Genomic DNA, 13,695 nt, shown 5'->3' with positions numbered 1-13,695 from the left:
ATTGCTCTCCAAAACAGACCACAAAGGCTCAATAATATTGATATCTGGTGATTGTGGGGGCCATGGCAGATGTGACACTTCATCTTCATGCTCAGAAAACCAGTCCTGGACGATGTGAGCTGTGTGAACCCAGGCACTGTCGTCTTGGTAAATGCCATCACCATTGGGGAACAAAGTTTGCACCATGGGATGGACCTGGTCACCCAAAATGCTCACATAGTCGTTGGCAGTGACATGACCTTGCAGGGTAATGATGGGTCTGACAGAGTACCACGATATGTCTGCCCATACCATGATCAAACCCCAGTCATGTTTCACTCTTGGCAACAAACAATCTGGATCATAAGCTTGGGATGGTGTTCTCCCGACGTAAACTTGGCCAGACGTCGGAAACAGTGTGAAGGTGGACTCATAAAACTAAATGACCGTCTTCCATTGCTCCATAGTCCAGGTTTTATGACTTTGGCACCACACTCTCCTCTTAGTGGCATTTTGATCACTGATGAGTGGCTTTGGAATTGCAGCTCGCCCAGAAATACCTTGCTTGTGGAGTTCCCTTCATACTGTTTTGCTGCTGACAGGGTTTGTGAGTGTGACATTCAGTTCAGAAGCCACTTTTGCATCTGTAGTCTCCTTATTTTTCGTCACAATCCTACACAATGTTCATCTGTCTCGATCACTCAAGACATTTCCATCCACACTGGTGTTTATTGGATGCGGTTTTTCCAGTCCTTCTGTATGAGGTCACAATCTTGGATAATGTGCCTTGTGAAACACCAAAAACCTCGGCTACCTTGGTTACAGAAGCACCCACCATACGGGCCCCAACAATTTGCCCGCGTTTGAATTCTGTTAGCTCTGACATGATGCACTAAAACTGCACAGAACACTGTCTTGACAACAAATGAAGCTTGAAACATATTGCGGAGGTTGTACAGGTAGTGGTATTAGTAGATAAGACTGTGACTTACAAACGTCGCTAAAATAAACACTTCAATTCAGGCATGCATTTCACAAGGTGTTTCCATATTTTTGTCCATCCCCTGTATATATCAGGGTTCATCAGAATTATTGTCCTTTCCCTTTGGTCTGGAGTTGGTGCCTTTTTCCATATTGTGTGTAACTGTTGCCATTATTGCTAACTCTCATATATGGGCACGTATATTGCTTTTAGCTTAGCCAGTATATAATCCCTCATGTCCTGTGCAAACAATTAACATGCAATGCCCTTAATTCACTTCATTAAGAATTTAAGTGTTTCTTGTAATATGTAGCATTTTGTGTACAACATGGGGCTTCTGTATGGTGCGTCAGTGCTAGCGGTTTAACTGCAGGTCTGGGCACTTCAAGGATTCTCCAGATTTGTTATTCTGCCACAGATTTCTGATGACAACACTTTTGGTAATATTTGTTGCTCATCAAAATTATATTTATTTTAATAAAGGCTGTATTCTGAAAGGAGAGTATTGTGCAACTGTCAGTAAGAAGACTAATAATGTATGAGTTTTACATGGTGTATTTATTTGTTTGTGTGTTGTGTACCCACATGTGCATACCGTTTTCCTGACATTTTCACTATTTGACCTAGGTTCTTGTGTAGGCATGAATGTGTACACCCAGTCTTCTCTACACACTAACAAACCTGTTGAAATTTTGAAAATGTCATAAATTTTATTATTTATTTCAAATCAAGTGCCATTCCTTTAGACTCATGAAAAGTCCAACAGTTCCATCTAGTGTGACACACCAGTCACACTAGACGGAACTATTTAAGTTTTCACGATATTGTTAGTGTGATGGACCAGAATGAACCAAATCAAATTCCTTTATACTGTAGAAAATGAGATTTTAATTTGAATAAAAGTACTTAATTCATTCTTTGGTGGCAGTTTTTAGGTTTCCAAAGGAAAGGAGATCTTCAGAATCCTCTTATGAATCTGTCTATATGTCCCAATTCAGACACAGATGTTAGTAGTATAACTAAATGCTTTTCATGAAACCACAGATTCCTTTTTGTCATGAGTATTTGAAAAATGTGCACTTTGTATTAAATCTAACTACTATTTGAAGGCTGGAAAATAACTGTGTGAACTACTCAAGTCTTACGATACTAGCTGATTAATAATTGTTGCACTTATGATTAGTGCTTTTTTTTTTTACTGCTATGATGTCTTGTTGAGTAGTTAGTCATGTCAGGATGGACACTCCATCTCGACATAGCTGAGTGCCAAAGAAGACTCACTATGCTTCCATATCTCATGTGCTTTTAATACTCATATCTTTGCTACAGTGTAAGATAACTTGAAGTTAAATATGACATAACTTTAAGTCAATATCATAATATTATAATTAAGTTATGAATGACAGTGAGACATGCGTAACCTGAATATGCAGTACTTCAGATTTGTCTTTTGATATTTTCATCAGTGATGTTCTTCAAGTGACTGGGAGTGACAACTGCACTTTCACTGCCAGTCAGAAGGCTCTCGGCCAGGATGATTTTAGCAAGATTCCAAATGGTGTAAATGGTGTAGAAGATCGAATGTCAGTTATCTGGGAGAAAGGTGTGCATTCAGGAAAGATGGACCCATCACGGTTTGTGGCCATCACTAGTACAAATGCTGCCAAAATATTCAACATCTACCCAAGAAAGGTTGGTATATAAACATATGACATATATATATACAGCTCTAGTATTCAAGACACACATCTAAGAGAGACAGACACTTTAATACACTGTATCACCCTGTGACAGATCAATCGCTCATTAAAATAATTGTTTTTTAAATATTAATTTATTGCTAATTTTTTTAATTTGGTTATATGGATTATGCTTGAGGCCTATTCCAATTCAGAATTAATTGCAAAATAATATATTCTTTAGATATTTGCTAGGACCCTTTGGATAAGAGGTTGGTCCATTCCAATGGCTCTGCTTATACAGGACAGCACAACACGAAATAACTCATATCGTACATCCATGTTTATAGCTGAATTGAAACTTGCAGTCCCATTTTTCAGGTGACCCTGTAGCAGCATGCATTGGGCCACATGACCACTGTGATCAGCATCACATCTCAACATACAAAACTTTTTATTTTTATTCCTGTGGATGTGAGCTTTATTATCAAAACTTATTAATATCTTTATATATTTTACTGTGGGCTTAGAGATCATGCAGTAACTCAAGTTAGTCACCAGCTTCCCATTGTAGTGGCCAAGGTTCAGTTCCATGTTAGGTCATGTGGGATTTGTGGTGGACAAAGTGACAGTGGAGTTGGTTTTCTCATAGTACTTCAGTTTCCACTGCCAATTCCCATTCCACCAGCTGTTCCACATTCGTTAATTGTCCTGTCACTGACACTGTATAGTCTTGATACTGGAAGCTTCATTAAGTGACAAACTGAAAAAAAAAATTGAACTTTGGATGTGGCATCATTTGTTGCAAACTGATGCTTCTGACTACATTATTTACTTTTTTTAATTTCCTGTTGCTCCCTCTGGAGAATAGGATATCTGTGAAATGCTTTGTTTCAATTTCAGTTTATTAATCTTATAGACAGTTGGTATGATGCCTTGGATGGGTGATCAGCCAGTCAAAAGGCTGCTACCTACACATGACAACACAAACAGAGAATAAACACAGACATCCATGCCTCAAGTGGGGTTTGATCGCATGACCCCAGTATTTCAGCAGGCAAAAGCAGTTCATGCCTTAGACCACGTGACCATTGTGATTGGCATTATTTACATTAATGATTGGTATATATGTATAATTAAATGCCAGTTATTTAATAAGGCAATAAGTATGTGAGCTCAGTGTCTTTCCTATTTCAGCTTAATGGCAAAGATGCACTGAAATGAAATGAAAGTGAGAAATTTTCTTATTGAAAAGTTCTTCAGAATTTAAAGTTCACTCTCCTGCCTATGTCAAAAATCCAAGCTACTGTGAATTCAGTCTCATTCTCTCTCTCTCCCCCACTCTCTTATTTGGCTTTCCCTATTCCTTGTGTGTGTGGCAGGATCTCAAATTACATAGCCCTTTCCAGGTCCTGAAGTATATGATGACAAGCTATCTTGATGAACCATTCAATAGGAGAGGAGTGGGAATTTATTATATTACAATAATGAGATGAATAAGTTTATGGAAGTATGAATTTTGATAATGTATATTTCGGAACTCACTGCAGTTTCATTTCACAAAACTATGAAATTTCCAAACTTTAAAACTTTTGTTATTTAAAATGTATATTATATGTATGATTTTTTCATGCCTGTTTTCATAATCATTGTAGAATTTGGAGCTTGTGCTTTTAATTATTATGCAACTTGCTTGTTATTCCAGGGTTGTATTTCTGTGGGTTCTGATGCTGACATAGTAATCTGGGATCCAAATAAAACACGTACCATTTCAGCCAAAACCCATCATCATGCAGTGGACTTCAACATCTTTGAGGTAATTATTATTATGAAATGTATCTTTAGTAAGGTTCATCTGTTTTCAGAAGTAATTATAAATCCACTAAGATTTTAGAGTTTAACTTTAATTGATATCGTGAGGTGTCTCATATGCAACAGTGTCTTTGTAATGAATGAGTTTCTCTTATACTACTAGAAACTTGAACATTTCTTGCATTAACCGGTTAAGTGTATACTATATTCCATATTCTCATCTCTCCCACAGTGGGACATTAGAATTCCCCAGACATTTAAATTTGTTATTTTAATTTTATAATTGTTGCTCCCTTTTTAAAATTTATTATCTCGACCGTGTGCCATTTTAAAATTATGAAAAAAGGTCTCTGAAAGACCAATTATCAGAGTTCATATATCTACATTTTAATTCATATAGCCATTTCATTAAAGTTTATATATATATTTTTAGTAAAATTTCATACTTGTGGCTTTATTCTCAAAAAGTACACTGTAGTTGCCACTGACATGCATTTCAGTTCCCAATATGTAATATCAGAAATATATGTCTGACTCATGCACATTCACTGTATGCAGTCCCACTCAATGTCTTGTGTTTAGAAATGAAACACAATCATAGAAGCTAACTGACAAAACTACCTCCAGCCTAAACACACATTCCCATGTTTGATTATTATGATAGTTCACTATGACTTACTACATCTTTGACTGCCTCATTGTTAACAGACGTTTCTTATTACCACATGTGCTGAACTAGTACTTCTTTCACAACTTCGAGACCACTATGGATGAATGAACTGTGCAACAAAAGCTCTTTATTCTTCCAAACATCGACTGCAAAATTGTTATCTTGTGCAGACTATGAAATCATCACTAAAACAATTAAATCACTGAAAACACTGTTGCAAGTCCAGTGGCACATACTATGAAGGTCCTTATAATTATGGCATAGTTTTCAATACCAGCCCATAGTACACTTTCTGATCATTAAAATTTTACCTTCAGACACTTCTTAGTTACCGGTTGCTGCTTGATCCTCTTTTATGCCTCTAGCAGTCTGCCGCTGTATGGTAGCATTGGAAACGGTGCAGCACACAGGGCCATCCCAGTTTTCACAGTTGCACCTTGTTTCATAACGTCCCATTTTGTAGCGCATAACACAGCATGGACATGGATATTACTTTGATGCTTTGGCAGCAATATAGGGAAGAAAATGTGTTGAATTCAACCTTGTCATTGGGCCAGTTTCTGGTGGTCTGCCTAGTGGTCTCTCCTCTGTTATATGATGTTTTGTAATTAAATTTTCTGTGTCACTTGAAATTCCATCCTGGAAATTCTGCCATTGTTTTCTTTGTAAAGTAAACATGAATTCAAACAACAGTTATCAATCAAATGGTGGAAGTGCATATGATAGTATTTCTTCCCCTTCTGGTGTGATAGCTTTTCAAGTAAGCATCACTATGGGCCCCACCTCCCATCCCAGAATTATAATCAGTGACTGCTTTGGGCTTCTCCATGTCTTGCCCTTGAACCCTAGTTGGAACCATTTTGTCACCATGAGTGGTAATTATAAGACTAATATTTTCTTTTTAATAATCCACTTCATTATCATTAGTCTGTATTTGTAGACTGAAACATGTACCTCCTTCTACAGTTTTGCACCCTTTATTTCAGTAAGGATGCCCTTCCTGTTTTGACGCAAGGTTCCTGTAGCATTAATCTGTTTACTGCACTGCTTATGAACAGATCTGGGCTTGAAAACCAACTGCACATGATTACATGGTATCCCTGATTCAGTAGAGTAGCCATTAGTTGTTGGACTACTTTGGAACTGAATGGTTCATTTTTTATGGACTAGTCAAAAACAGTATCCTGCCCAGTCTAAATAATAAAATTCCATACATAACCAGATTTGTTTTCACACAATTCAAATTATTTTATACAAAATTTAGCATATATTATATTTAAGCATCCTGTTGCACTCCATACGATAAATGATAGGTATAGGCACACGTAGTAAAGAATAGCAGCGGCACGCACGCAGAAAGACTACACAGGATAACACTTATACAGTGTGGAAACAAGAACTAGCCGCTGCAGCACTTCAAACACAGGGCGAATAACCCTAACAATTTTAAAAATTTTAAAATTTGGACAAGAATTTAAAGGTTTAAAATTAGAACTAAAGATTTTATTATGGTGCTATTACAATAAACTCATAATTAACGTGTGTGAAGTAATCTACGGGTGGACAGCTATCAACGAAGTAGAAGTTGATAATGACAGGGAGAGTGTTTTAGATGTTAAATTTTGAACTGGGTGCAGTGTGACAGCGACGTGAGTGTTATACACCTGATGATGGCCGTCTGAGGCCGAAACATGTAGTGTAGGGAGCAAGATCAAAGACACAAAATATATTGTTTGCACTTAAGACGGAGTTTATATCATTTAAAATTTAGCATGTCTTGAATGTATTGTCCCTTCCACATCATCAAAATTTCATCTACTCACACATCACCCTCAGGGATATATACTCACCTAAATTTTGCATTACATGATCCAGTGTGGGTTTGAGTTTATGCGGTCTTTTGGAACTGCAAGTGGCCTCATCATAACTTTTCTTGCCATCAGAATTAAGAAACTTGAGTGGAAGGTGAAACCTCTTATAAAAAATGTAGATGTTTCTAGAATTTTCCTCCAGGAGAAATAGCTCTTGTTATCTGGTTTCTGGTGAAGTCCTTATAACAAAAGAATGTCAGCAACTTCATTATTTCATTTCTGGTCATCTCCTTCTGGTGATGGATCCTAGATCCTAGTTTTAGATTAGGCATGTTTTCTAAAAATTGTTAGGCATACCGATTTGTTTCTCTGGCTATTACTTCCACAATATCTGGTGTACAAAGAACTCAGATTATTCCAGGGGCTCACTGGGGTCTTCTAAGTCAACATTTATGTTAGGCTTGCCAGTAAATAGAAAATGTAGTTGCTCAGCACCTGTCTGCACATATGCTATGCTGCATGCTATTGTTGTCACTGACATTTTCTTCTTCATCAGAACTGACTCTCTGTTCACCCCATGACAAAATTTTCACATTTATTTCACTGTCACTACTACATTTGCTCTCAGAAATATCACTACATTCACTCTTTTGCAACAGTTCATATAACACCTCATCACTCACATGCATCTTCTAGCCAAAATGTTTACTCACAAAAACTTAACCAGGACAGCTATCAAGCAATCAGTACCTTCCTGTCACTCTCTGAAGTAACTAGAAAATATAATAAGCACAACATAGAAATTTGCATTGCCGACTGTTGTTATATCTAAAACAATGTTGTTGGAAACACAGTATTCATGCAATTTAAAATAATTCTTTTGCTTTGAGGGTATGGAATGTCATGGAGTTCCGGAGTATGTGATTGTCAATGGCAGAGTTTGTGTGGATGAAGGTGATCTGAAAGCTGTGCAAGGTTTTGGACATTTCATCCCAACTCCAGTCTTCTCTCCATATGTGTACTCCATGGTGAAGAAGAGGGAAGAGGTATAACATAATTATGCACATTGCAGTTCAGCTATATTTGGTCCAATTTGTGCTTAGTCATGGTGATATCATTCATTCATTTATGATAATTCTGACCTATGTACTGTTTAAGACCTTATATATTGATTTGGAATCCTGATGCCATTATTCAGTATTTATATAGAGAAGAAAATGGTCTGTTTTTCTATTTTATTATTTTCTGGTGAACAGGAGAAATCATCTAACTCAGTGTCAAGTGCTGCACTTGTGAATGACACTGGTAGTGTGGCTGATGGCAATGATGGCAAGCCGTCCACACCCACACCTGTTCAGGAACCACATGTGGAGGCCTCACAGGCTCCTGAACCCCAGCTTGGTACCCCCTCCAGTAAGGGTCAGAGGAACCTTCAGGATTCAACTTTCTCCATCAGTGGTGAGAGCCCTAATGGGTTGCATGAACAAGAATCAGGTAGATGTGTGTTATATTTACTTCACAGACTACTTCATAGTACAGTCAATAATTTCGTGGATTGGCTGATAGTGGCACTCTTATGCACTACAACCATTACATGTAGCCATGAGATAGTGCCATGTACATTCCTCTCTTGTCCCAACATGAAGCATTTGTGTGTGTGCCATGTATTGAGAAAGAAAGTCACTGTTGTGAAGGTTAGTTGCCTGTGAGCAGCGGAAATGAAGAATGTTGCAGTTTGAGCAATGGGCAAATGTCAACTTCTGCTAAAAATTAAGCATATCTGCTAGTGAAACATTTCAGATGATCAAGCAAGTGTACGGCAAAGAATGCTTGGGCCGTATTGTTGTGTTTAAGTAGCACAAATGTTTTGTACAGGGGAGAAACAGTTTGGAAGATGATGAGCATACCGGTCAGAACTGAACTCAAGATCCAAGAAGTTGCAATGTTGGTGCATGTCAGCTGTTTCCAAACAGTAGAAGAAATCATAGCAGCAGTAGGATTAGCCATGGCACTTGCCACAAAATTCTGTCTGATGACCTGAACATGTCTCAAGTTACCCAGCACAATGTTTCACGCATCCTGAAACAAGACCATCATGACAAATGCATGAGCAGTTGCGGAGACCTGGTCAATAGTGTTGACAAAGATGGGACATTTCTCAACTGGATCATAACAAGAGACAAACGGTGACTATTTTGAGGGAGGATTTGGATGTGTGTAAGTGTATGTGAGTATCTTGCAATATGGTGCAACAGAACCACAGTCCATGAAATTATTGACTGTAGTAGTATTTTTATGCAAAACATTTGGCAAGTATAAGAGTTTGTTTTTTCTTCTTACCCCTGAGTGAACTTCATGTTTTGAGCCTTGCTTTCTTCTTTTTCAGCACTTTGATTATTTTTTAATTTCCTCATAAGTATATGCTGAGAGAGGTCAAGGAATCTCATAGTAGTGATGCGCTTGTTCTGCATGCCTATTCACCTCTTAGATGTCTGGCACAAAGGCCACATATTCCTTTCAGTACAGGGTGTTTCAAAATGATGGACCCAATTTGAAATTGCTATATATCTGCAACTGCAAACTGCCCATGAATGAAACTCTTACCACTTGAAACGGTGGGGGATAGAATTTCAAAACAGTACTGCCAGATGCCTCTCCCAGCACACAAACAGTCCCTCACCTCAGTCATTGGCAAGATGGCGACACCACAACACAAATCGTTACAGAACATGAAGGACGACAGCTTCTTACCACTTTTGATTTTTAGTGATGAAACAACATTTCACCTAAGTGGTAAAGGTAACCACCACAGTGTACACATTTGGGGAACACAGAAACCAAGGAAAACTGTAGAGCATGAGCATGATTTCCCAAAGGTGAACGTTTTTGTGCCATTTCTCAAACAAAAGTTTATGGTCCTTACTTTTTCGAAAGAGAAACAGTTACTGGGCTACTATCTCAAAACGCTGTGGGAATGCTCTTTCCATAACGTAAGGCACATTGTGATGACTTCATTTTTCAACAAGATGGTGCACCGCCACATTGGTACCAGCAGGTTAGAGATTTCCTAAATGCATCACTGCCTTAACATTGGATAGGGTGCATGGGGCCCCAAGACTTGACACTACAGCTTTGGCCCCCAAGATCTCCAGACATTACACCCTACAACCTTTTCTTGTGGTGATATGTCAAAGACAGTGTTTTTGTGCCCCCATTAGCAACTAACATGGATAACCGCAAAAACAGAATAAAGGCAGCTGTGCCTTCAGTGGTAGAAGACACTTTGAGAAGCATTTGGGATGCATTCAGCTATCGTCTTGACGTTTTCCGTGCAGCAGGTGGAGGTCACATAGGGCATTTATAAAAAGAAGTTAACGAAACTTAATAACCTGTTAGACCATTTGTGACCTTTCCTGTAATTGTAGCATGTTGCCATCGTGAGATATACTGCTCTGAAGTTGGGTCCATCATTTTGAAACACACTGTATACATGTGTTAGATAAAATGAGTGTGACAGTATCACTGATTGACTCAGTATATGAAATTGAGGTCATTAAAGAGTTCTGCATGCCCTTGAAAGCACCAAAGTTATCTCTCATGTCTCTTTGTGACAGTAGAGTTAGAGTACCATGAAGACAGTGATGTGTGTGAACTTCATCTTCATGTGCCTGCTTTGGTTATATTAACTTTTTTCTTTCTTCATGATGTTGTCAAAGGAAGAGTGCCCCTTAAGTAATGCATAATAAATTTACTATGGGAATATATGGGTAAAAAAAGTAGTTCTTTTAATGTTTCATGGAGGAGTAACATTAAAAATGCTCATTTTTCTTGATAGATATGGCATGATTTCATCTCTAAGAATCATGTAGAAAAAACATAGTTTTATCATGAGTTAGGCTGTACTCCCTTGGTCTAATATAAAATCCCTTGTCTTAGTACGCGGTTTCAAATACCTGGCAGAGGTCCCGTGTCGTAGCTTTACAGCACGTAAAAGAACCTCACACCTCCAAAGGAGGTCACTGAGCCAAAATTGCGGACGTTTCCCGTCCAACAGCAGTCACTAATACCTCCAGTAGATGGGGGAAGCATTATAGATACCTCTCAGCTAGTAGAGCCGGTCTCGCTGGCTGGGTGGGACTGATGGTAAGCACCAATACCGGTAGGATATAGAGACTGGTAGAAATCATAGAGGGAAGCACAATGGACCACTACAGGTCTAAGTGCATGGAGAAACCCACCCTCTCTAATAACTAACTAACTAAATTCCCATGTCTTTCATTTTCCCTTCACTGCTTTTAGCCATACTGACTATTCAGACTTCATGAAATTGCATCTGTTCCCTCTGAATTCCTTGCCTTCTACATTTTTATTCATGAATGTGTGCTGGTTTTCTCACTCACCTTTACTAAAATTGCCACTTTGCTCTATGTAATTTCAGTTGCTACATTTGATACCATACTTAACTGAAAGAAAAATGAGGTGCTTTTCAAGTAGTCTGACTTAAATGAGGAGTGTCATCTTGAACTCTTGTGTCATATAAAGTGGCACTGAAGGAATTCCTCTTGACTCACACTCATGTTTATGAATATATGAAACTGTGAAATGGTTCTCACTCATTCACTCGCATCTCTAAATGTAAACACAGTTGTTATTTTAAATATTACTTAAAATAAAAAGTTGTGATTGCATTGATAGATGGGAGTGAGTGAGAAAGTAATACAAGAGGATGCTGATGTATAATATTCTGAGAAATGGTTAACAAACTGTAATCATACATCTGATCATAAAGTCTGCTGTGGATGTGTATGTGTATGTATATTATGTGTATATAAGTTACTGCATGTTTAAATTCTTATGTATCGATATTGAACTAAGCATGTGGAATATATGTGCATAGTTATTTACTTTAAAACCCTAACACATTTTGGTCATACAAAACGAGATTCAGGAGGTGTACCATATTAAATGGACCCTTCACAATTAATATTGTAACGGATTTGATCAACGCATGTATAAAGCAATAAATTACTTTAAGAGGGGTTACCAACCTAGGAGTAACTTAGTGAAGGATGAGAATGGTGATCTGCTTGCAGATTCCCACAGTATTTTGGATAGGTGGAAGACAATGTAACAAAACTAACAATGGAATGAGGCCTGTGTGAGGAAGGGGTAGATAACTGTGAGAGATGGGAACCTGGTACAAGAAATCCTGAAAGAGAAAAATCTTCAGAGGCAGAGAAGAATAATTGAAATTAGAAGGACTACAATTAGAAGATGGGGTAGAATTAGAATGAGAATTGGAATTGTGATCATAAGAAGGATTAGAAGTTAGTTGGGATTAGAATGATGGTAATAGCAGCAGTAACAACAGTGACACCACCATCACGACCACTACCACCACCAAAACTGCTCCCCCCCCCCACGGACTCATTCAAATTCATTTCTTTGAAGGAAAACACTTTCCTTTGTGCACAGGCTGCCTGTGTCATGGGACTTTACACATGTTCCTCAAGTATTTTTTTTATTTGAAAACTTTATTGCATCATTAACTCAGACAATTATCTTATTTGTTTATTGTTGTTGCATGTTGGCCGGAGGGAACCTTGTGGTGTCATTTCGAACTTTTGCAGTTTTAACATAAATGCTAATAATGTTTTTCCTTCTTCCTCTGAACATTGTGAAAAAAGGTTAGGGGAATATGTTCAGTATATATATTGAAGTCTGGATGTTATGGGTGGGGAGGCAGTGGTAATTCCAACAGGAACTGCATTCTGAAATGTATCAACACAGGTATCAGCACCATACCAAATAGATGTGTAAAGCACATGGATAGATATGTAGATGGTGATATTTTTCAGAGAGACATATTTTCATAGGAAATATGTGAAGTGGATGTTTGAATTACAGGATACAGAATTGATGTTTGTAGTTTTCGTAAAATTTAGCCTGACTTGCCCTCATTCTCTTTCTATGTTAGTTTCAATTGCCATTATACACAGCTTTAAAATATATCTTATCATAGAATATCCAGTCAAGTAATGAATATGCTCTGTTAATAAGGTTTGCAGGACTCTTATTGCACATACAGTGAGGTCCTGTGGCACTCTGATACATTCCAAATGTAAAATTGCAATCCCAGAAATTGTGAAGAGCCATTCTATTCCTTTGCAGCCGAACTGGATGACACCGCTCCAAGATCATGCATCAGAGTGAAGAATCCTCCCGGTGGCCAATCTTCAGGAGGTTTCTGGTGAACACATCATCATATCAGATCAGCTCTGCCCATATGTGAACAGACCAAATGCTACCTGCAGGGAAATCACATTTATTTCTTCGTCAGTTTAGCGAAATTATTGCAATTATTGTATATTTCTGTTGTGGATTATTATTATTATTATTATTATTATCATCATCATCATCATCATTATCATTACCATAATTTTCATTATTATCTGCTGCAGTCAGCATATTGTATTACATAATATATCAAATTCCTGTGTTTGTATTTTATTATTTGATTACAGATATATTTTGTGTGCATTAATCACACATTAGTCTTGGGACTGAGCTTGCTGCAGAAATCCATCTCCATGTGAGAGCCAAATTTATTTGAATTTATTGAAAATTTGGGAACATTTTAAAATTGGTACATGATGTTCCTTCACTATCCTTCTGTATGTTATGGATGTTAAGAAAGTATTTAAAGGAAATGGATTGTTTCATCAAATATCTAACCTTGGGAAATGAATTGCATATTGCAGG

General features: G+C 37.7%; 1 protein-coding gene and 1 long non-coding RNA gene across 7 annotated transcripts in view; one reads left to right on the top strand and one right to left on the bottom strand.

The window, feature by feature from the left end:
- The window catches only part of LOC117282686, an 11,937-nt gene extending 4,120 nt beyond the window's left edge, over positions 1-7,817 (bottom strand). Inside the window, exons 1-2 of the long non-coding RNA XR_004513522.1 lie at positions 6,973-7,817; positions 3,199-3,403 (exon numbers count right to left, since the gene is read on the bottom strand). This is a non-coding gene — a long non-coding RNA (uncharacterized LOC117282686). The remainder of the gene's footprint in view (positions 1-3,198; positions 3,404-6,972) is intronic.
- LOC111869022 (dihydropyrimidinase) overlaps positions 1-13,689 on the top strand; it is a 146,674-nt gene extending 132,985 nt beyond the window's left edge. For 4 of the 6 annotated variants that reach the window (XM_023860214.2, XM_023860205.2, XM_023860238.2 and 1 more), the window contains 5 exons: positions 2,428-2,653; positions 4,346-4,456; positions 7,824-7,979; positions 8,190-8,427; positions 13,105-13,689. In XM_023860214.2, coding sequence (XP_023715982.1) covers positions 2,428-2,653; positions 4,346-4,456; positions 7,824-7,979; positions 8,190-8,427; positions 13,105-13,187 — 814 coding nt within the window. In that variant the 3' untranslated portion in view covers positions 13,188-13,689. The remainder of the gene's footprint in view (positions 1-2,427; positions 2,654-4,345; positions 4,457-7,823; positions 7,980-8,189; positions 8,428-13,104) is intronic. The other 2 variants (XM_023860221.2, XM_023860246.2) reach the window with 1 other exon arrangement.
- Positions 13,690-13,695: the final 6 nt, after the last annotated feature.

This window comes from Cryptotermes secundus, unplaced genomic scaffold, assembly GCF_002891405.2.
Source record: "Cryptotermes secundus unplaced genomic scaffold, Csec_1.0 scaffold360, whole genome shotgun sequence".
Lineage (NCBI taxonomy): Eukaryota > Metazoa > Arthropoda > Insecta > Blattodea > Kalotermitidae > Cryptotermes > Cryptotermes secundus.
This window is presented reverse-complemented; position numbering and strand designations above follow the sequence as displayed.